Genomic DNA, 26277 nt, shown 5'->3' on the forward strand with positions numbered 1-26277 from the left:
TATATATATTTATATTTTAACATTCTAAAATAACATTATGTAATAACTTACGAAAATAAAATTAATAATAAAATATCATTTTTATTTTAAATATTTTCAAAATCAAATATGTAAAATCTTTCTCAGAGGGCGCTTTACATTATGGCAGACGACAGGAAGGTAAACAATGTATTGAAATAATTTTCGATGTAAAGCGATTTATATGTATGAAAATATGGTACAGTCGCATGTTTAATGTTATTTAATCATGAATTTAGAAGAAAACGGGGATATTCCTCAACATGGTAGGTATTATATATATCTGTTGATATAATTATATTTTGAAATCTGTCAATACGTAATTAACACAGTAAATACATAAACAAGAATGGCGTGCTTATCACGTGTACATAAAAATAAGCAATTTAGAAGTTTTTATAAGAAAAATGCCTATTAAACACATTAAGAGTCATTCAAATAGGACATCTGCATTGGGAAGGAGTTAATGTTGTTTTATTTTCCTTATTCTATATCAATTAGACAAATATACTTGAGGACTTATCACACCAGTGAACTAAAATTAAATTACAAAGTCTTTAATGATTTTCTACAATAAAGTATGGTTCTTTTTGACAATATATTGAATAGAACACTTAAAATGCATTTCAATTGTTAAACATCACCCAAAATAATTATGAACTTGTCATTTTAACGTGGCTCTTTAATGTATATTTTTGTTATTTATATAATGTTACAATTTAATTTTATATTTTGTATAAATTTATAGTTCGTATTTGTATAATTTTACGAAAGCTAACTGAAGAGGGACGTATAGGTCCGAAATGCGTTTTAAGTGTTTTATGTAATGTATCATTAAACAGAGCCTTACCTTATTGTAGGGAATCATTAAAGACTTTGTAATTTAAGTCTAGTAAACAGGTTTGATAAGCTCTCAAGTATATTTGTCTAATTGATATAGACTAAGAAAAATAAAAATACAGGGTGCCCCACTCAGGAGTACAACTTTAAAAATGTGAATTACTCACAAACGCGTGCGTGTATCATCATGCACTGAGGTTCAAAATACAGTAGATCCCCCTATAAGACGGTAGATACGTTCCGTTCTTTATGAATCAATTTTGTAGGAATCATAGTTTACGGACTACGGCTGTTTGAAAGGTTTTCTTTCATAAAATTAATCGATTCTAGACTAATTCGACTCAACATTTCCAAAATACGTATATTTTTTTGAAAATAATCCGTATAAACTACGTTATAAACAAAAAATTGTAGGATTGCTTACCGAGTGTGTACCGTTCGACTACGCCCGTTGCTAAAGCTTGGTTTCGTCGCGGAACAGCGCATCAAATTGCGGCCGCGATTTCTGATATTATTTTTCTGCGAAAACTTCGTTGACCTTTGGAGACATCATTAATATAAATAATTTTTATGGCCGTTAAATAAGAAATGTTTCTTTCACAAGAAATGTATAAAATTACAGTACTAAACAGACGATAGGTCGCCTAACTCGCCGTAGCGTGACGCTAGACGGCGAAAAATATATATTTAATTATAATAAAGTTACAATAAATTAAGTTAATATATAATTATATATACAGTACCTAATTTATATATAATTAATATATAATTATATGTACAGTACCTAATTTATATATAATTTATATAATACTGTCCAGACGATAGAAATCTCTCCGTAGCGTGGCGCTACGGACGGCGGGTAAGTAGTTCGGCTGCCCGATGACGTTTTACGTATTATAGGAGTTATTTTTACTGTTGTTTACGGATAATGCCACAATTTTTATAGGAATCATAACTATAGGAAACGGTTTTATAGGGGGATCTACTGTATTCCATATTTAACAAAGAATTGATCAGAAGATCAGTGTGTGGTGCGCGATTTCTCGTTCTCGGATCATTGGTCCAATTTTCTTTGATGAGACTGTGAACACCGACCGATACGTGTCCATATTTGACGAATTTGTGAAACAACTGAACGACTATGAACTTCGAGAAGGTTACTTCCAATGGGATGGGGCAATGTGCCATACCTCTCGTGCCAGTATGGAAGAGATCCGATCATTTTTTGGAGACTGAGATCTCGAAAGGTTTGTGGCCACCTTGATCACCCGATTTAACTCCCCCAGATTTTTTTCTATGGGGATATTTAAAGGGCAAGCTGTATGCAAGCAAACCCAGGAGCATTGAACAAATGAAAGCAAACATCGAGTGTGAAATTGCTGTTATCGACAGTGACATGGTTTTTTTTTTTTTTTAATAATTGAAATTATTTATTGGCATAGAAGGCTTTCGCCTGTTACAAGGGCATTTTAAAAACGCATATTAACATCTCATATAATATTATTTTAACAACTTTGATTTTTTTCTATTTATTAATCTATAGAATTATATTAATAATTTATCACAATTATCATTTAATTAGTTGTTTAACGTAGTTATATAACATATAAATTGTGTTTACATTAGCTTTATCAAATGTCTTATACATTTCCAACTCACTAGTACATTTAGCCAGTGGCCTAATCTGGAGTCTTTGAAGTTTATCCTTTTCATTACAATGTTCACGTATAATATGGATTTTAGATAAATTTTTGGTACAGTTTGGACATTTTGATTGGGTCTAGTGTATATATTTATCATTTATATTTATTCCATTTTTATTTAACCTAATCTGTATAAAAAAACTTTTTAATGTTAAAAGCTATATTTGTCAGTATATAGTTGTTATTTGTTGGATAATTTAGCATTATTGCATACCAGCTTGTGTTTTCTTGTTTTCGTATATCTTCAATGTCTTGAATAGTAGAGTATCCCATAACTCTATATATTATTTCTTTACTGTACTACTCCATATTATATGTACGGTCCACGAACAGCTTAATCGAAAATCCATATTTATTTATTATCTCGATAACTGAATTATCCAACTTCGTCTTAAGTTTATTTCCCTTGATTTGTGATATAGTATGAACAACAGTTTTGTTGTTATATCTTCTGCCTTAATAATTTTGAGTAAGAACTTTAAATATCTTTTTATTAGTATAGTATTTAATTTTAATCTATTTGTTTCTAATCTTAAAGCACTACCAGGGATATTATATTCTAGCTGGAATATCTTACATATAAATATATTCTGTATTTTTTCAAAGTCGTTAAATTTTTCCATGTTCCAAACTGGGGCCGCATAGCCCATTGAATTCATCACTATCAAATTAAAAAGTTGAAAATGTGTTGACAGTGACATGTTACAGAGGACATTCTCAAATATGGAGTGTTGCGTTTCCTTGTGCGCAGACATTTGGGGAGGACATTTTAAGCACCTTTTGTATTGTACTTGTTTTCCACTAAATACAGGTATGTTCAGTTCTTGCAGCTTGCCTTTACATTCACACGTTTGTGAGTAATTTGCATTTTTACGCCAGGGTGTCCACTCGGGAGTGCAACACCCTGTAGCTTTCATCCATTGCTTTACTACACAGGACAAGAATGATGAGCTATGTCAAATCTCCTGATTAGCCGTGCAACGTGGCTATTCTCCAAGCCTCGTTTTGGGCCTTATACAATAACAATTGCAGTACATCAATTCAGTAGTCACAGTTGATAGGTCCTTTAAAGTGGTTACATATGACAAGATCTTCTCTAAGATCTACAAGAAGATTGTCCAGACTTGNCTGTATTTTTTCAAAGTCGTTAAATTTTTCCATGCTCCAAACTGGGGCCGCATAGCCCATTGAATTCATCACTATCGAATTAAAAAGTTGAAAATGTGTTGACAGTGACATGTTGCATAGGACATTCTCAAATATGGAGTGTTGCGTTTCCTTGTGCGCAGACATTTGGGGAGGACATTTTCAGCACCTTTTGTATTGTACTTGTTTTCCACTATATACAGGTATGTTCAGTTCTTACAGCTTGCCTTTACATTCACGGGTTCGTGAGTAATTCGCATTTTTACGCCAGGGTGTCCACTCGGGTGTGTAACACCCTGTAGCTTTCATCCATTGCTTTACTACACAGGACAAGAATGATGAGCTATGTCAAATCTTCTGATTAGCCATTCAACGTGGCTATTCTCCAAGCCTTGTTTTGGGCCTTATACAATAACAATTTCAGTACATCAATTCAGTAGTCACAGTTGATAGGTCCTTTAAAGTGGTTACATATGACAAGATCTTCTCTAAGATCTACAAGAAGATTGTCCAGACTTGTGATTTCAACTTTATTTACAAGAGAAGCCCAATGGTTTTTTTCTATGATCAAGAATGCCAAGGACCCTTGTGAGAGGATGTTCCTGCTAGATGTCTGCCATTGCTATCCAGGATGACAGAGTAAGATACTCTTTGGAGTATGTAGGAATGACAGGTAGAGGCTTAGGCATGCAGATTAAGGAGCACGAATACAGCATCAAGAAGGGCCTTTCAGTGACTGCCCTGGCTTTGTTCACCCATGATAATGATGTGTGTGATGCATTAGATCAAGTGTGACTTTTACACCATTCCTCCAACCTGACCTGTCTCAAATACTTGAGTATATGGAGATCTGTAAGGCTTGTAGAAGAGGTACAGTCATCAATTATAAAGAGGTGGACTCTGTCTCACTTGCATGGAAGGCCTGAAATGTTTTCTCCCATTGTAAGAAATTAAATTTTGAATCAATAAACTGAATTTTAAGTAAACTTTCTGTAAATTTAAATGCCACTATTAGAAAATTTGTGACATATAAAGATGCTTCAATCTCTATTCAATAACTTTTTAGCAGAATGTGAAATCTGTGTTGTAGATATAGTATTTAATCTGTTCATTATCTTTCTAGTCTACTGAACCATCATAATTTTATGGAGAAACCTATTCAAAATATCTTGTTATGGACTATAACACTCACCATTGTTAAATACATTGTGAAAAAATTTTAAATGTACCATGCATTGTGTAAATAATAATAATTATTATTATTATTTTTTTTTTGTTAATGTCAGACTGTTCATTAATTATGTTATTTTTATTTTTTGTAGTGTACCAGTGTAGTGATCTTGGATTTTATCCATTGCATGTAGCTGCTGCATCAGGTAATTATTTCAATCTAAGAGAACTGTTAAGAGAAGGTCATTCTCCAAATTCCACAAATTTTGATGATCTAACTCCATTACATGTGGCATGTTTGCAAGGAAAGACAGAATGTGCAGAATTATTGTTAAATTTTGGAGCAAGAGTAAGTTTGTCATTATATACATTAAAATTTTGAGTACCATATTAATTTTTAAATTGAGTTTATGTAATTTATATACAGTAATACCTCGACTTACACGAACCTGTGTGGGTTCCCAGACGAGGTTCGAACGCGAGTAAACCGTGAAATTCTTGCGCGACACAAAATGTAAACAACGAGACTCGGAACGGTTCGAGTATGTGTCAAACTATCTGTCAAGGTCTTAGCGGAAGACAAACTCTAACACGAGTGCTCATAAACAGGTAGATCTTTGACTCGCTAGTCTATAAAATGTTGGCCAAGATAAACCTTTTCGAACAAAAAAATAGAGAAATTTTTGATAGGTGAAAATGATCGTTAAATTCTTAGACGTCAAAAAATGGTAAATAACGGCCTGAGTTATGAGTGCAGGTGTTATTATTTTATAAACAGTCATCGAGCAGAGTCGACAAAGATGTATCAGATGGACACCTCGAATCGGACCTTTCCTGCGACCTGAAATAGTTTCATCTTGCACCTGGAGACAAAAGAGAGACCAATCGGGAAGCAAGGAATGGGACGAGGGACCAATCCGAAATGCGAACAATGGGGGAAAAACTATAAAAATCGGAACTTCAAGGTCGAAAGAGAGTCTCCTCCGGATTAAGCCTACAGTGGTGATTTAAATTGTGTTGTGCATCCGCCGATCACCAAGGACGCCGCAACGTAACAACGAACTTCTGCTTCGTCCAGATATCCTTCTCGTCCGCCCGAACTGCGACCGAGATCACGAACTTTCGCCGTTCCCAGGAGCACCGAGATTTTGGAATTTTCCATTATTGGTGTAAGCATGAGTTTGAACAAATAAACGGGTTTTATCTTGTAAAACACTTGGACATCATTTGCCTCCTTCGCCACCGCCCACATACGCAGTTTCCCTTAGGCTCATTCTGACGTGAGATAGACTTTTTCCCCCTCAACATCGGCAAAACTTACACCTGGAGTTACGCGATTTTCAAATCTCATCGATTCGTCTTTTGTTTGAGCGCCACACAACTATTGATTACTCATTCCCCCCACACTATTGTTCAGCTTACAGTTGTAGCTATGTGTCGCGTGGAATCAACACATAGCTACAACTTATTTTGTGTTATTTATTTCTGTATTTGTTATATCTACGGAGACTTGAGAGACTCTATGTGGTGATTTCTTCTAACAGTGAACGAATCAAAAGACGAGATAAGATTAACGAGAACATTTATTAGCTTACATACATCCAACTTGGATTTTACACAAATTGCGAAATTATACCCCGACTTACACGGTTATTGCTCAGTCCCACCTATCGCGTAAGTTTGCGGTATTACTGTATTAAAGTATGTTAATTAATAAGTAAATCACTTTAATGAGAAATTAAAAGTAAAATTATTTAAGATATAAAAATAAACACTGTCTATTTTTTTTTTAAATTTCTATTCTGAGAAAACTTCTTCCAAAGTATTTAAAATTTTGTATTCATTACTATATAATTTTTTCAAATTTTATTGGAATATTACATGAATATTTGCTGTAAATTAATATTTTAATTTTATAAGAGTTTATTCTTGTAATAAATTTGGGAATTTTTTGCTTAAAGATCTAGATTATCATTAGTATTTTTTTGTGAAATATTAATTTTAATTGTTTCATTTATGTGTTTAATAGGTAAATGCGCGTAGTATTGATGCTAGTACTCCTCTTTGCGATGCTTGTGCTGGTGGTAGTGCTGACTGTGTACGTTTGCTTTTAAAACATGGAGCAGAAGTAAATCCATCATTATTATTAACATCACCTTTACATGAAGCTTCATTAAAAGGTAAAATTATATTACATTATTAGAATAAAAGGGTTTTTTTTTCATGTTCCAAACTAACAGAATGTGTAATCCTTGCTTGAATTTTTAAACATAATCTTTTTATGTTAATTTAGATAAAGTAGCAATATATTTATCAATGTTAATTAATACTAGTTGTGAGTTGTTCTGACTACACCTCTAGAAGTCATATTTGAACTAGAGATTTCTTGAAATAATATTTTTATATCTAGGTTTAAACCAACTACATTGAAAGTTTTACCTTTTAGTTTTATTTTAATAAAAGAATTACAGATTTTAATTCTTGAAGAAATTAATGTGAATAAGATTGTGAGATGTTATAACATTCAAATATGTCAAGATAGATAATTATTTAGGACTGAATATAATTTTTCTATGTCATGAAAGTTGATTATATGGAAGACAGTACAGTGGAACCTCGATATACGACCTTAATCCGTTCCTGATGTTTGGACTTATACCGAACAGGATGTATACCAAACCAACCTTTCCCATAAGAAGTAATGTAAAAATGATTAATCCGTTCTCATGTAAAAAAAATGGCTGGCTGTAAACACCTCGCTTTCCTGGCTAGTTCCTGCTTGATTTTTCTTGAGATCAGCATGTATATTTTTAGCTTTCTCACAAATAATTGCTTCTGATACGCTATAATTGCACAAATAATTGCTTCTGATAAGTTGATTTCCCTTTTTGACACAAAAATAACGAATGTGGCTTCTGTTAATGTAAACAACACATATTTAATTACTCTGAGAAAACCAAAGTATCTTCTAACGATTTAGAGTGAAAATTAAATTCAAAACGTATAATTATCACATTCCCACATAGTAAAACTATTCTTCACAAAAAGAAACAGTAGTTATTTGCTTTCTCCATTGAAAGATGAAGGAAATAATTTAGAGTTTTCATTTGAAGGAAGGTCAGTTTGAAAACGGCCCTAATCTCGATCAATGTATTAATCTCTATGTTTAATTATATTCATTGTAAAATTTTCGTCCCAATTCTCACACTGAGGTTTTTTGAATAAATATAATAAAAATTGAAAAGTTGAGTGCAACAGTGGTCTAACCCTGTTTTTTTAAAACATAAGATATTGTATTGTAAAGGTGTCATATGCTAATTTTTCATATTTTGCTGTTAAACTTTTTTGTTTCCATTAATATTTAATTAGAACTCTAGTAATCTTTCATTCTGTTTAGAGATAGTATATTTAATACATAAGAGTATGGACTAGTAATATATATATATTATGGACATTGGAGAGAGTTAAAACAATGTTGTGCTTAGCCTTTCAATTGTTTTTAGTAGGAATCACTACTGAAAAAAATTCAAATGTTTTTGAGTATTATTTACTCGTTGTTAGGATCTAAATACAGTAAGACCCTGCTTAACGCTGATTTGATATAATGCCATCTGCTCGAAGCCTTAAAAAAAGCTCAAAATTTATGCTGATTTAAATTATCATGGCATTTTATTGATTTGTATATAATACGATTATTTATGAACACGAACCAATCAGAAAAAGGTGTACTTTCTTTAAATCTATGTTTGTTTGGTGGAATTTTGGAACAAAATATAACACCATGGATGCCGTAGGCAATATCTGCTTTGCTTGGCAAGAATTAACTGATAAATGCACAAATGAAGTGTGAAGGAAGTTATGGCTGAAGGTATCCAAGAATTCTCAATGAGAAGAGCCTATCGCTGTATCATTATACCCCGTTCGCACTGAGCATTTCAATCTAGATTGTGACCGAGGTCGGCGACTATGCCATGGTGCAACCTCTCTCGACCGTTTCAGTCTCGACTGAAACGGTCGATCGTGTTTGAACCTCGTTTCAGTCGAGACTGAAACGAGGTTCAAACACGATCGACTCAAGAGTCATAAGAGAAATCCCACAATTCCATGCACACAAGAAAATACAAGATAGCTGTGGAACACATGTCGTGCTATCAACAGAGAAATAAAAAAAAATACTGTATTTGGAGAGACGATGATATCTGTCTATTATTAGATATATGGGAAGAAAAAGTACTGTATTTATATCTAACCGAAACTTCCATTTTGTTTGTTGGTGTTTGTGACTTATCACGTAGTTATGTCAGTTTTATCGTCGCATGTAATAGACAGGTTCTTCTCAAGCAGGACTGCCTGTGCAAACAGCACGACGCTGTTTGCACATACAATCTGGATTTTGACTGGTGACAGTCACAATCCAGATTGTAGGTAAATCGAGATCAAGGTGAGTCGTGGATTGTGTGCGAACGCAGTATTAGGTTGATCAAACTCAACCTAATCAATACAAGGTCCGTTTCATAAATAATGCAACCAAATTCATAAAAAATCATTTATTGAACATATTTTTACAATTAGTCAAAAATCTTCGAAATAGCACCCTCCTGCATCGATACACTTGTGAAGGTGGTGTTTCCAGACCTGGAAAGCATTCTGGAAGGCCTTCTCCGGAATGTCCTTTATAGCTGATGTAACATAAGCCTTGATGTTTTCAATTGTGTCCCAATGTTTCCCTTTCATGCAGGGAAACAAAAAACAGTTGGTGGGAGCCAGGTCAGGACTGTAAGGTGGCTGTGGAACCAATGGGGTGTGGGTTCTGGCCAGGAAATCATTGACAGTGAAGGTGCTGTGGCTTGGCGCGTTGTCGTGATGAAGTTTCCGCGTGTCCTTGATGTCACTTCAGCAGTGCATGACTAGGATTTCAGTCTTTTGAACACTTCTAAGTAGAAAGCTGCATTTACAGTGGTCCTGACAGGTACGAATTCGTGGTGGTTAATGACTCTGACGTCAAAGAAGACAATTCGGGAGGTTGATGGATGTCCACTGCAAGGTTTATTGGTGACCTCCTCTTGGCCATCTTTGAACAACTTGTGCCATCGAAAGACTTGTGATTTGGAGAAGCAATCACTCCCAAAGGCCTGCTGAATTAATGTAAAAGTTTCAGTGGCAGACTTCCCAAGTTTAACGCAAAATTTGATAGCGTAACGTTGCTCGACAAAATGATCCATCGCTCCATGTTACATTAACTCAAAACGGGGTTCACGGGAATGAATGTTCTCACATGCCGGCAGCTTGGAGGCAAACGAGACCGGGCTTGTTTTGAAGCTAACACCCCACACCACCTAGCACAGCAGGTTAGAACTAGCTATGGCATATCGTCATGTCACGAAAAAATTAGTCACATTATTTATGGAATGCACCTTGTATAGCAGGATTAGGAGATGTAGACGAATAGGATATTGAGGAGTTACTGCAGGTTTCTGGTGAGAGTCTTATCAACGACAGACTTTCAAGAACTGGCAAAACAAGGAATTCGTGTGCAACTGGAAAATAGTGATTCTGAAAACGAAGAACCCAAAGAATTTCTCTACAGATTTCCTTAGTAAAATTGGTAATGATAACCGAAATTGTTGATCAAATTGTAGTGAATGATCTAGATTTTGAAAGGAGTGCAAAAGCAAAACAAGGCGTTTTGGATGCAATCTTCTGCTACTGACATTTGCTTAAGGAAAGAAAAACGTGACAAATGAAACTTCAGGACTTTATTGCAAAAAAACAAGAATTTCAGAAAAGTCAGGACCTTTGTCACAAAAAAATGAACTAATTAATATACACACAGAATTGTATAATAATATACATTTATATGTTATTTAACAAATATTATTATACAAATTAATATAAAAATAACTTAAAATTAAAGTAAAATTTTTTAATTTTTGGTCATGTGTTTCCCTATCCCTATTTACTCTACATTAAAATGACCTTGTTTAACAGTGTTTTGTTTAGCACTTTGTTGTCTAGGAATATATCTCCCACATTAAGCGGGGTCTTACTGTATTTAAAATAGAACAAAGTTAATCTTTAATGAAACAAATTCTAAATTCCACTGCCATGGTTACAATAAAAACAATAGCAAACTTATATTGTTTTATTATAACCATTGCAGCAATTTGAATTTTAATTTTGATATTTGATTAATTGATAATACTTTGAAATATATTGCATTACTTAAGAGAGAAATTTAATCTCAAAGTAAATCATACTGCTACCTTTTTAACATTTAATGTCTGTTTTTAATATATAATTTTTTGAATACAAACAGTTTATTACCCAATACTTCTCCAAAGTTTCCTTTGATCTTAGGAATTTAGCAAATGTTTACTTTAATTACACTCAAAATTTTTACATATGTAAAATGAGAACTCTTTATGCCAATGCATTCATTAAATTCTTTCATAAAATTAATAAATAAATTGGATATAAATTATCAGAGATTGATTAATTCTAATATTTGATAAACATTGTTATGTTATGTTAATTATAGAACTCTGAATGTCTAGTTTGNACACTGTTTTGTTTAGCACTTTGTTGTCTAGGAATATATCTCCCACATTAAGTGGGGTCTTACTGTATTTAAAATAGAACAAAGTTAATCTTTAATGAAACAAATTCTAAATTGCACTGCCATGGTTACAATAAAAACAATAGCAAACTTATATTGTTTTATTATAACCATTGCAGCAATTTGAATTTTAATTTTGATATTTGATTAATTGATAATACTTTGAGATTAAATTTCTTAAGTAATGCAATATATTTCAAAGTAAATCATACTGCTACCCAATACTTCTCCAAAGTTTCCTTTGATCTTAGGAATTTAGCAAATGTTTACTTTAATTACACTCAAAATTTTTACATATGTAAAATGAGAACTCTTTATGCCAATGCATTCATTAAATTCTTTCATAAAATTAATAAATAAATTGGATATAAATTATCAGAGATTGATTAATTCTAATATTTGATAAACATTGTTATGTTATGTTAATTATAGAACTCTGAATGTCTAGTTTGCTCCACTAGAAATCATATTTGTTATATAGTTTATTCAGAAAATCATGCTTTAAAAATAAAAATACTAATGATAATAATTAAAGTNCTCTGAATGTCTAGTTTGCTCCACTAGAAATCATATTTGTTATATAGTTTATTCAGAAAATCATGCATTAAAAATAAAAATACTAATGATAATAATTAAAGTTTGCAGTCTATTTTATATAAACAACACTAATATCATACTTTGCTGATCGTGATTGGACTTTTTTCCTTCTTTTTGCAGTGTGGACACTAAGAGATTCTTTTTCTAGGCCCACAATGGGGTAGTCAGGTGGTGAGGGACAAGACCCAACATATCTGAGACAGATTGCCCATAAGATTTCTGGAATTGCTTGATCAGATTTAATCCCATCCCAGATTAGGCTGACACCTTAACCATCTCAGCTATCCAGCCATTGCCATTAGCTAGTTGAAGATTGTAATATTGAATGGTTATGCNTTTCTTATTAGTATTAAACACTTTTGGTTAATTCAGATAATAAAATTGAAAAAATACACTAAATTCTAGATTTACATCGAGGTGTAGAAACAAAGTCACCAGCAGCGCACACCTTTTTTCATAAATTTTATATATGTTGTAAAAATGAGTAAACTAGCATAGTATAGTAGACTAAGAAGAATTGATTGAGTACAAAATAAATATGCAAGTAAAATTTATTAGTATATTGTATATAATTTTTTTTAATTCTTTCAAATGGGAGTTATGTATATTTGAGTGGTGGAAAAGTTAACATTGTTTTGTAGTAAGCAGACTTTAATTACAATTTAAAAATTAATTTACATGTAAATATAAAATTACATTTTTGTTTGATATTTTTCAAAACTAATGAGTACACAGTAAGAAACCTTCAAGTTGGAATTTCTAGTTCTAGTTGATTTAATCATATTTGATTTCTTGCTAGTACTGATCAAAATGCTATAGTAGTAAAAGATAACAATTACAATATTTTTTCTTGCTGATTAATGGTATATAATGAGTCAATCCAATTAACTTAACTCATAAAAAATATTCTTGACAATAATCAGACAATTTTCTACTTTATTTTCGTATTGATTATTCTTTTGATATAAATATATATTTCTGAAATTTACCTTGTTTTTCTTACTTTCTAAATTCATTAATAGCAAATATCACAAAATCATATATAATTGCAAGCTACTTATTGCATATCAAGTATGAGTATACAGTTTTTTTATTTTGATTGTATTATTTTATTGCCTATATCACACTTTAAATCATATTCTATTGATATTTATTTGCAATGGTGCAAAATTTTAGGATATATTCTCATGATCAAAATATTTTTTTTTGTTTTTAGGTGCCCTTGTAAATGCTACAAAAATTCATCAAACACCACTACATATAGCAGCTAGTAATAACTATTTTCAAACAGCCAAGGTGCTTTTGGAATATGGAGCAAATGTGTTTGCTCTCAATAATCAAAATAAAAAACCAAGAGATTTACTTCATCAACAGTCAGGATTATTTTATGATGAATTACTTAGGCTTGAATGTGAGTTTGTATCTTTTTTTTTTATTTGATTTGTTGAAATATAAATTAAATTTTTGCCATCAACAAGAAACCAAGTTTTTAGAATTGTTTCTTGTATCCCATGCATTAGTATGTTAAAGGAATTATGGATTTTAAATAGGATAAAACATGTTTTTGTTGAAGAAATAAATAATCAGAAATTAGATTAAGCCTAATGAAAACCGTTTTTCAGGGATAGTGTATAGCAATGGACTACTTAAAATGAATCATAGATGACCATCTATTGGTTGTGAGCCAAAATATTTTGTCTGAGAGAGATGTCATATGTGTAAAGTGAGTTTTTTCTGGTTAAACAGCATATATAAAGGAAAAATAAGTGGCTCTTAGACATACAGAGTGTAGAGTTTAAATATATTAAAGATATCGTCTATATCAGAGGTTGGCAACCGGTGGTCCATGAAGAAATTTGGACATTGATCAACTGAAGGTTACACAAAGAAATGCAGAATGCTTAGCTGTCTGTTTCACTCATTGGGGATTTTTATTCCAATGTAAAATCAAATACGAAGTGACTGTTATCAATAAACAATATTGTGAGTGCAATTGTCGTCCTTCCTGGAAAAGCGCTAAGAAATCCATAAACTTATTTCTATCAAGCAGCAATAAACTTTAATTATAACAAATTAATGCAAGCCTAAACACGCAAGTTTCATATTAATATAGTAAAATTGAACTTTTATCATCATTATTCTACAGATTTTGTATCGTTTCAAAAAATTCACGATAGTGCTCCGCGAGATCAGAAAGGTTGCCGACCGCTGGTTTATATCATTCTCTAGTACTATTTTGACATTACAGTATAATGATTCAAATGCTATCAACTGTCAAAATACAATACATTATTATATGCATTTATTATTTTTGATCAGTAGTGGCACTAGTTTATTTCAACATATAAAATCTTACATGTAGTAGCTCATACAAGACAAAGTTAAAATGCCTAGATAATATTTATTAAATGATACTATCATTGATAATTAATATATGTACACAGAGTAAATTAATTTTAATTTACAAACAATATTACATAGTACAGTAGAGCCTCGAAAACTCGGCACTCGATAACCCGGCATTCCGGATAACTTGGCCACACCCTGGCAGGGCAAAAAAAATCCTTAGTTAATTAATTTTCATTATAGACAGCTTTATGCCTCAAAGTATTTTTCTGAGGTCTGTCTTATCAAGTAAATTACTGTACACAGTGTATTCATTAATTTTCATTTTCATGTAGTAAAGGCCTTCATAAAGGACGTACTTTTCCTTTGTTTAAGGGTATTTGGGCAGTTTATTCTCTGTTGTATNAATTTGAAAAATTTGTAAATTTCCACTGTTGTCTGTCCTCCTTTAATCTCAAAAACAGATTAGATAAATGAAAGTTGCAACCAGATAAGCTGAGCCTCCTGCCTCTAAGCTTTCCATAACTATATATGTACTTCAATTTGAAAATTTCCTTTCTGAACAGAGTTAGATGGATGACTTCCTGTTAGCAATAGAGTCGTGCCAAAGTATGATGTACAGGGGAAATGCAAGACACTACTAAAAGAATTATTTATTGTGACATCATCACAATGTTCTCAATTGCTTATATGTGTATATAAGCAATTGATATTGATATAATTATTTTGGTTTTACCACAGTTCATCTCTTCTTTCTCCTCTTTTGCAGTATTAATTAATGCATATTTGTATATGGAATTTATATGCATTCTAATAAGATGCCAATACGTGTGTTGATTGAGAAAATGCAATGAAAGTAATAGAAAAAAGTAACTCCTTAATTTATGTTATAGATGAGGCTTGGCTAACAATCCACCTCAATTATCTTACAGAATTGTCTGTTCTTAAAATTTGATTGATCTATTTTGATAAAATTTTGCAATGAGGAATCCAAAAATGTAATTAAAAATATGAGGTCAGACCCCATTTTTGAGATTTTTGCAGCCAAAGTTTGAGATTTTTGCAGCCAAAGTTGCATTGTCCCTGATGCAAAATGACAACCTAATAGAATTTAGAGCACAAAAATTTAAAAAAAAAAAGGTGCACACAATGCTTTTTTAACAGAAAATGGCAATCAAGAATAAAGCAATTGATGCCAAGCAAGTGTAAGGATTGCTTTCTTATATGGTCAGCAACCATTTTTTTCTAATCTCTCTCACACACACACACACACACAAACAAACACGTATCAATGCTTGGTTACATGGAGTGAAAGATGATTTATATGTACTAATAACTAATGTAAATATTTTTAATTACAAAAATGCAGCACTCCACCTTAATTTTATTGTGATACAACAGAGTCATGCATTCACACAAATGGCAATGGCATACTTTTTCATTAAAAACGTGGAGATTTTTCAAAGAATTATCTCCATTAAGACTAATAGCGTAAGTTTCATCTTATGTAGATTACTACTACTAGGACAATGCATGGCTTTGTTCCTGATTAAAATATTGTCCTAGTAGTAGTAATGATTTTTCTGCTAATGACGATCACAAAAAAGTGACTTTGTGATATGTTTTTTGTTAAAAAACTTGCTTATAATATATAAAACCACAAACATTAAGTCAGAAGAAATTTATTAGATTAAGTATAAAGAGCAGATTTAAAAAATGTTAAATATAAGGACACTTATATATGTACACAATATTAAATTAAAATTAAAATTATAATTAAAAGATATATTACATATAATTCATTTGATTTCAGAATGATTACAATTATAATTTAATGGCACTCACTTTAGCATTTGTTTATAGTAGACTCTTGATTATCTGGAATGTTTAAAAACAATATATGATATGAGAAGATCACTGCCAAAAAAATATTAAAAAGGATTAACTATAATAGTATATCTTCTAATGTTTTATAGGGATGATGAGGATAGTGGAAAATTAATTATTTACCTTTTTATTCTTGGATAATCATGAGTTTACCATAATTATTAAAAATAAAATTATCAAACTTTTAAGTAAACTTTACCAATCTTAATTAGGTAAAGATTTAAGTGAATTTAACAATTATAAATAGATCAGCAGAGTTGTTATATGATTCAAAAACAACTGTCTAACTATATTACAGCATATAAGTGGTAGTATTAATAATGATAATACATTGATGCAAAAAAAATTGCCCCACCTTAAAGCCAGCATTAGTAATCAAATTCTGCATGTGGAATGGTGATTAAAAAATAAATAATTCATTACAATATTACAACACAGGGAATTATCATTAAAAAGCAATTTTATCATGAATATTACAAGTCAGGAATTGGAAAACATGGCCTAACCATTCTTCAAATGATGCATCCTTGTGTTGTGATGATGTAATAAATTTTTAAAAATTTTTCACTACTATAAGGCGTGTCAATTTTTTTTCAACGTGAGGTATATAAATAAGATACTGTAGCTAAATCCATCTGATATTGAATTTATGAATTTGCTAACTTTAGATATACAGTGAAACCCCCTTAAAATATCACTTTGTGACCATCAAAGGTTCCGAGTAAAAGTAGAGGTTTTACTGCATTTATTATAATGTGACCTTATAAAAATAGCACGCAAGATTTAAGATCGGTTCCTGCTCGTGTGAAATCACAGCAGAAATTATGCTGACAACGTGGAAGGTTTGCTGCCACATCGAGTCAATCTCATCTATTTTTCTGTCATGATAAAATTGAAATGTGTCAAGGATAATTATTATTATTTTATTTTATGTAATATGTATAAATATCTGAATACTACTGAATTGATAAATATTGCAGATAGTATTTGAATATTCTAAAGTTTTGTTCCTGGTAGCCCAAGTGTTTTGAATTGCAATTGAAAATATTTATTTTAATATCAGTAGATGTATTATTTTTTACGAATGCATGCAATTGGGATCGAAATTATATTGCACAAAATTATTTTTGTAGTTATCAAGTCTGCTAGTGAATAGAAGTTGATAGTTGATTGACAGAGTGACTAATCTGGTATTACAAAAAAATCTCTAGAACAATATGACGATAGATTTTTAATTTCCATGTTAATCAGATGTATCTCATACTAATACCACACCAGAAGTTGTAAGAGTATTAGATATATCTGATCATTCTACTGTAAAAGATGAAAAAAGTGTCTTCAATTTGATCCTAGCAATCATTTTTATATTGAAGTCGACTAAGCTGAGCCAAAATTCAACAAAAACAAGGTACTTTCATGTTGCTGTCATTGTTGATCAGTTTGTGTATTAATTAACACAAAAGCAGCAACAGATTTATGATATTACATATCTAATATTTATTGAAAGCAAGAAAATCAACACCTTACATATATTTTCCGGCACAAAGAGTTTGTATAACAAATGTTTTCAGTTTACTTTATAAACCTGCTCCAGGTTTGAAATTATAAAATTTGAAATTCCCAAATACTACTGAATACTGAATACTTGGGAATTTCAAATTGTATAATTTATAAAATGAACTGAAAACATTTGTTATACAAACTCTTTGTGCTGGAAAATTATGTAAGGTGTTGATTTTCTCACTGGTTATCCATTCCAGTTGTAATTTTGAACTTTGATTTAGTATTTGAATTTGACAGCTTTCAATAAAGTTTAATTAAAACTCCAAAGTATTCAAAAAAGAAGAAATGGCCCATTAATCAGACTAATAAGTTTTGATGATTTGGAAAGTTACAAAGAAAAGGAAAATTTAAGTCGTTGACTTTTGACATAATTTGGGATTTTTTCTAAAAGACAATATTATAAATGGCAAAATAATAAAGTAATAAGATAAATTTAACTAAATAAGATCGAAAACATTAGTTCAAAGATCACCAAGTTCTTTTGATAGAACAGAAAAACAACTTTAAAAATACATACTATTTAAATAGTATTAAATCTGCTTTTTGTTATTGAGTTAATTATAGTAGAACATCCAGTTTTTCCAGTAATTAACGAACAAAACCAAATTTACCATATCATTTCTGGATTTACCACATCATGGATGGAAAATGTTTTGTGAATCGACAGTACATGTAAAGAAGCCAACGCTTAAATATAAATTTTTCCACTATATAAATATTTTGGAAAAATATCTATTTGCTATATAAACATTTTTTATAGCAATGCATGTTACATTTTAAGTATAAAAAACTTTTAGAAAAATGTATACAACATCAAAGAAGTTCATTTTATCACAGTAAAAACTTGCATTAATATCATGCTCTACACAGATGCATAATTACATTTTGAGCACAAATGCCTAATTGCAAAACTTACATATGTGATTTATTAATGGAATCACTCTGCCACAAATATTTAATTCACTGCAGTTGAATGGTGTGTGCATAAGGAATGAAGGAAGAAGGATTTACATGGAGATAATTTACTCAATTATAAATCAAAAGAAAGAAGAGAGATGGAATAACCTTTAAAAACAGGAAAAAATCTCCTGATCCAAGAAGATAATCTGCTACAAGAATATCTGTAAATGTTACTTATGGAAAAAAGACAATAGAAAGAGTCAAGTATCATTTATTTAGATTTTCTATAATTTTCTTTACGTTAACTATATATTGAATTTTTTATATTAAAATCTATAATCTTTCCTTTTCTTAAATCTAAGTTAATGTATAAAATATTATATAATTTATGAAATGAAACATTTAACAGTTCAAAAAGTATAATTATTTTATAAATTAAGCATGTTGGTGTGTATGACATTCTCCTTGTCACAGTTTCAACCTTTGTCACTCTTGTTATGTCTACTCTTTCACTGCACAAACTATATGTCAGATGAAAGGGAAGGTTAACACATGGATCCAATCTCTTTCAGCTGTTTCATTTTTATTCAATCTTATCATAATATTCTTTTATTACTTACTCTTAGTTCTAATATTAATTACATGTCTCCTTTCGTGTCTACTCGTTCACTGCACGGACTATAGTTAGCAAAACTATAATTTAATTTTTATTTATTAATTAATTAACTAACAAGAGTGACAGAGAACTTTGTCGATAACCTTATTCAAACATTATACACACTGATCAGATTTCACTGTAGTATATTGTACTTTTAAGGATAGAATATATATAGTCTGAATATGTTAAAAATTAATAAATTCTACCTCTAAATCTAAAATTGAATAAAATATAGTAATATTTATATACAATAGGCTCTCTATCATCCAGAATCAGATTAATTGAATGTTTAAAAAGGGATGTATATGTCCCAAAATTCAAATGGCATTAGATTGCATACAGAGAAATATTTTTTACTGGATGATACTTGTACAGAATTGCATAATCTTACAATACCACAAGTCAATTTTATGATAATATTCTAAAATTCAATACTTTCATTTGTTTAATATGGATTAGCTGTTATTTACAGTTATCTAGAATAAATTTTTAATTAACTTTCTGAATAATAGAGCATCTACTGTACTTCATAATCATAAATACTGATGTTTTTGAATCATACCGAATAGGACGATAAATCGAAACGAATATACAAAATCATTATACGTATGATAATATCAGTGAATAATCTTCATAAAATAAATAAAATCTTAAGTTATTTAAATATAAAACAAATATAAAAATTATCACCGGAATATATCTTTACTAAATATTATTGTCTTAATATTTATTTAAAATAGAAAATCCATATCTGATATTATCATAAAAAATATATACTGTATAATCTAATACTGTATACAATGACTAGTTTCATTGTTTGTCAAAAGTGATTTAGTATTAAAGTAAAAATTAATTATCAAAGTAAATTCTTAGAAAGGGAGAGATTGTTCCCAAATGCGATATCAAACTTTAACGTTATTTAGAGGCATTTCCGAAGAACATTTCTTCAAAGGGAACGAAAATGCAAGTTTTCCTCCTTGGGATCTACAGCGGCAAACTTCTTCTGCTATGCTATTAATTATCACTTCTTTGTTGTTTAAGACATTATACTCCATTAATTTTGAGATTCTTTCGAACTGACGATAAGTATATTTGAAATTGTAAATGGAAAACGATTCCTTCGAATCGCCAAATATCTGGAAGTCGGCAAATTCCTTTTCTTCTTCCGTCTCTCTCAAAATTCCTGCAAAAAAATAATTTTTTCTTGTTTTTAAATTTATTACTACTTTTAATATTTTGAATAATATATTTATTAATCAATAATATCATTACAAAGGAGATTAAATAAAAAGTTTGTTTACAAGGAGTAGATTTGCAAGTCCGGCAAAGAGTTTCAAATGTTCTCGATTCCATAGCAAACAAACGTTCAAAATTTAGATGTTTCTCGTAACGTGTAGCTCAACAGACCTTCATTCTGACAATCCACTTAATGATAGTTTTGGAATTGAAATTATAGTACTTTGTTACTTGCAAGCATAGAAAAACTTAGTATGTGCAAATGAAAATATGATGCTAAACAATGAGAGAGATTACATAATGTTAGGTATAAAAATTGTAGCAATTATGTAATCATTTTTTAATGAAACTGATTTTTTTTAATTTTAGTAGTAGTTACCATAATTTTAAAGACATTTTAATGAACTAAATTATATATAGTAGTATTGTTATCACATTCAGAATAGTGTATAACTTGAAATTAATTTATTATTACATAGGATAAACATGAGAGAAATACGTTGTACATTTTATTATTATTATTATTATTGATAGAAAATTACATGCTCTACATGTTTCAAGCATAGCTCCACTCACTGAGAACACGACACAATACATACATGAACAATAAACTTTGGTGTATTGTATGTGTGTATGTAACTTTCTTCTGGGCCACTATGTATTTATAAACATTTATAAGTGAATTCGGCTATATAATAGTTAATTGAAAAATTTTGTACAACAAAAGATGCGCATGTCCAAAACTTAAGGACAGATTGTAGATGAAGAACTGTATTACTTGACATCTAACATAGGGTAATACAACAACAACATGTAGGATTTTACAAATCAAGGCAATAAAAGTAAGTCTTTGGTGAAAGATACACAAAACAGTTGGACATAGGTGGAAAATGGTGGAAAGTGCTTACCAATACCCAGGCAGAGAGACCTATCAGTATGGAATATGTCCATCTTGAATTGAAATTCAATACTCATAACATTGTGGCAGGTTCTTTACCAGTTGTCTCAGTAACTTTTTCTAGCTATCACCACTAGCAATTGTCTTCATCTTTAAGTTTTGGACATGTATATGATATGAATTATTTCTGAAAATTGATTAAAAAAGATAGAAATATGACATAGTGAAATCGATTCCTCACAATTTCACTATGAAGGATTGAAAAATATTGCTTCCGCAGTACTAATGAATTTGAAGTGCTATTCAAAACATTGAATTTGTAAAATTTTAAGGAATAGGTATATGTTATTTTAAAGTAAATGGCCATCGTGTTCAATAATAATAAAGAAACTCAAATAATACTAAAATATCAAGTTTTTCTTTTGCTATTCATCAATTTACAATAGATTGAGCATCAATTATTGAAAATAATTGGAGCAGGACGCTTGGATGACCAATTGCACTTATAGGGAAGGAATAAAGTAAAAGTATTAATTTTAATTCTAGTACAATAGTAAAAAATAGGTTAAGGCATAGAAATTTAATACACATGAATGATAAGAAATAACAAAAATAATTGTCTAATCTATTAATAGCAAGCACTAGTCTTTCATTGCAATCTAAAATGTACTGATAAAACTTTGAATTCAAATAAAAAATACATAACTGTAAAATTAATACAGTCAAACCTGTCTATAACAGAACCTGTATACAGCGAAAATCTGTCATTATTAGAAAATTTCTTAGGTCCCTTGAATTTTTTGCAAAAATTAATGTAAATTAACCTGTCTAATATGTAAACATAAAGGAAAATCAGGTTATATAATTGAAAAATTGACATCTTTATCCGATTTAACACAAATTTAACAACACATTTACAACCCTAGCATGTATAAATCATAAAAAAAAGTCAAAAAATATACATATGCAATACAGAATAGCAAAATATGACTAATGTATTACAGTAATTTTATTGGGATTTGAACAGAAACTTTTTGCCTATTTTTATTAACAGTTACTATTTTAATTAACATGAATATGTGATGTTATTGTAAGTTGTGAAATTTAACACATTATTCATGAAGTGAGATTAAAATAAACTTGAATACAAAGTTTTTTACATCACATTTCATTTGAATAAAATGAATTCAAAATGTCTGCAGATAAAATGCACATCGGGCATATTATGCATGCTTTTTAACTTTTGTAAAAGATATTACGCTATACAAACAGTAAAAAATATTCATACCGTGTACGGGGAAGATGCTTCTAAACTCCAAATGAGTCAAATGCAGTTTTGAAAGTTTTGTTCGGGAAATTTTGAACTAAAGGATACAAAATGTACGGGTCCCCAAAAGCTGTTGAAGAGAAATTGCAGGAAGAAATTGTTAAAAGAGTGACGAATAATAACTCATGAATTTGCAACAAATCTTAGTATGTCACAGACATGTATTGTTGGAACATTTCATCCATTTGAAATGGTTGTAAAACATGCAGTTTGTTTTTTTTTTTTTTCACTTATGAAAAACAAAAACAGAAATTTATACTCAATTCAGTTCTTTTATCCTTGTCTACTTGGACCTTGTATAGTAATAGGACTTATTATACTCGTATGGTTTCTGATAGCAAATAGAGGAGATCTTCGTCAAAAGTCAAAATGAAATATCAGGTTTGACTGTAATAACAGGTGAAAATAAAGATATTTTGTTTTTGACTAAGATCTCCTTTATTTGCTAATCGGAATCTACACCAGTATAATAAGTCCTATTACTAAACAAGGTCCAAGTAGACAAGGATATAAATAAAAATTGATAAAAGAGTAAGGACAGAGGTAAAAAAGAGTGAATTGAGTATAATTTTGTCTGACGAAGGGAGGCAGCTGTAAGGTATGATTTTATTTTTAAACTGGTTACTCATTTTTATCTTTGAGAACCTTTTTACGGATTAATGAAAAAATTAAAGTTAAAATAAAAATATTTGTTATTAACTGAAAATTTGTTCTAGCAGGTGGCGATTGTTCAGTTGAGAACCGAGATACCACTGTATTCAATTAATGTGATTTCAATATATGTGGTAATATCGAGAAATTTATTAATTGCATTAATCAAGGGATACCTATAGTAGGTATCCCTTGTATATATAGCAGAAACCTGTCTACTATGGAAGAGTTGTTTGGTCCCTTGGGGTTCTGTTATAGACAGGTTTGACTGTAATAACAAAATAGCCAAATGGGGTGGTGGGGTCCTTTAGAAGATCGTCAACAATTGTTCTTAATACTCACTAATGTCATTTGGTTATTTTATTTTTCAAATAATTGACATCCCCCTGTACTTGATTACAATAATTTAATATGCTAATACATATAAAATACATACCGGGTTCTTTAAATTCTCTAAAACTTGAATTAACTAATGGAAAATATAAAATAGTAGGACAGTTTGTATCAGTGGGATGTTTAAATATGTAGCATTCTTGCAACGGTTGATTTTTGTACTCCACAATAAGCTCCGAAATTGGAGGAAATGGACAGTTGTTGGCGTTTGCCCAACATTCCGACAACAGTAATTCCTGCAAAGATAAAATTTTGAATAATTGAATAAACAAGTATATACAAGTATTTACAATTATTAAGAAATAAAAGAAAATCCAAGAATTTATATAATCCATATTTATATAATAAAGACATATTTATATAATCCAGATTTCTATGATAAATTCAAGTAATATCAACGAGGTGAAAATAATATAAAATTAATCTCCTCAAACTAATTCAAAACTACAATAAAATAATTCAATTTATTATTATTTTCTCTTTCTGAAAAATTTTTTACTGATGAAATTATTACTTGATTTATTTACTTCGCAAGAAATAAATTTAATATACACTCATTGCCATAAAAATTAGCACACAAAGAAGGAGTTGCCGTATTGCTGCAAAACTTGGCATGTGAAAATGATTAGTTATAGTGTGATGGCTCGTTGCATAATGCCAGCAGAGGGTGTTAAAATGCATCCTCTTGATCTAAAAAAAATAATGCAAAGACATCCTATCTATAGTTTACCTGTTGCAGTGGGATGCTGTATCATTAGAGATACCTTTACATCAGAATGGAATGGAACCGAGTCATCTACAGCAATGAATCCAGATTCAGTTTTGGCACTGACTATTGCTGTGTTGCTGTCTGGGGCCCCCATGATGAATGCCTCAATCCTGCCTACATTTTGAAGCAGTACACCATCCCCCAGCTTGTGTGATGGTCTGGGGTGCCATCATATACAACAGCCAGTCACCTCTAGTGGTAATCCAAGAAACTATGACAACCCAGCAGTATATTAGTGACAGGCAAATTTATTGCCTCTCATGGCAAGGCTTCCAAGAATCATTTTCCAATAGGGCAATGCTCAACCACACACAGCAAGTGTATCATAGGACTACCTCCGTCACATTTACCACACTTCTCTGATTTGACACCAATCAAAACATGTCTGGTATCATCTGGGATGCCAAGTTAGACAGCCTAGGAGTTTGGTTGAACTGCGACATATGACATCTGTATGCCTCCATGCTCACCAGTATCACATCATGTATTCATGCTAGAGATGGCCCAACAGGGTACTATAACTTTTATTTGTAGTTTTTCCTGCAATAAATGATCCTTTGGCTTTCATTTTGTAATCACTTCTATCACTGTTACACTCACACATGTACTATACTGTACTGTACAATTTCTTTTGATTCTGACTGACAACTCCTTCTTGGAGTACTAATTTTTATGGCAGTGAGTGTATGAATAGCTTTTTGTTGATCATGCTTTTTAAAATTGGGGATGGGGTTGCTTCTACTCCATCTCCCAATCTAAAATGCACTTACACACACACAAACAAACAATTAAGTTCTACATTTGGATATATTTATTGAGTTTTAAGGTGGGGGATGGTCATCATTAGAATGCACTGTTATCAGATTTAAAAAGCCAAAACTTCGATGACATATTTATCTAAATTAGAAATGCATTAAATTTGAGGTTGTGATACAAAGCAAGTTAAAAGTACTTAAAAATGACCATGTTTTGCTTTAACTTATGAACCTATTTGCTCTACACTAGTGGTCTGGAACATAGGCTGCTGTATTAGTGAGTTAAGCCGGAATTGAATACGTAAGATATTAGAAAATATCCTACATATTGAATTCCAATGATGCTAATCTGATTTAATAAACTTTTTGAAAAATTAATATTGTATTTTTATTCATATTTATCCAGAAAATGGATATAATACATTATAAAGCACCATGTATTTGTTTAACTGCACTCATCTCATATTTGATTACTTTCTATCTAGTGAAATAAAACCAAAACATGAAAAATTTTTGAATATAAAAATAAACTAACTCCACCTAGTAAAGTTATATATACAGGGTGAGCCAACAAAAATGAAAACGGCAGAGTTATCGTGTTCGTCCAAGCAAATTGCTCGGACAGGTCAATTTTATTCTCAAGGGGGACATCTGCAATAAAATTTTTGCAACAGACAACAAAAAATTTTAAAAACTCATTCATTTTTTTCCAAAATAAATGTTTGTTTAGCTAATAAAAAATGAACGAGTTTTTAAAATTTTTTGTTGTCTGTTGTATTCAGAATCGCAAAAACTTTATTGCAG

General features: G+C 30.7%; 2 protein-coding genes across 6 annotated transcripts in view; one reads left to right on the forward strand and one right to left on the reverse strand.

The window, feature by feature from the left end:
* The first annotated feature begins 137 nt into the window (after nt 1-137).
* On the forward strand, nt 138-13566 carry LOC111618617 (ankyrin repeat and SOCS box protein 13-like). The gene is made up of 4 exons (XM_023360171.1): nt 138-284; nt 5030-5226; nt 6907-7057; nt 13307-13566. The coding sequence occupies exons 1-4, from the start codon at nt 248-250 to the stop codon at nt 13528-13530; spliced, it is 609 nt and encodes a 202-aa protein (XP_023215939.1). The 5' UTR covers nt 138-247; the 3' UTR covers nt 13531-13566.
* Nucleotides 13567-18295: 4729 nt separating this feature from the next.
* LOC111618634 (cytosolic phospholipase A2-like) overlaps nt 18296-26277 on the reverse strand; it is a 60631-nt gene continuing 52649 nt past the window's right edge. For all 5 annotated transcript variants that reach the window (XM_023360193.1, XM_023360192.1, XM_023360196.1 and 2 more), the window contains 2 exons: nt 23993-24185; nt 18296-20627 (listed from right to left, as the gene is read on the reverse strand). In XM_023360193.1, the coding sequence (XP_023215961.1) occupies nt 20347-20627; nt 23993-24185 (474 nt within the window). In that variant the 3' untranslated portion in view covers nt 18296-20346. The remainder of the gene's footprint in view (nt 20628-23992; nt 24186-26277) is intronic.

This window comes from Centruroides sculpturatus, unplaced genomic scaffold, assembly GCF_000671375.1.
Source record: "Centruroides sculpturatus isolate CEXI.00-Female unplaced genomic scaffold, Cexi_2.0 scaffold94, whole genome shotgun sequence".
Lineage (NCBI taxonomy): Eukaryota > Metazoa > Arthropoda > Arachnida > Scorpiones > Buthidae > Centruroides > Centruroides sculpturatus.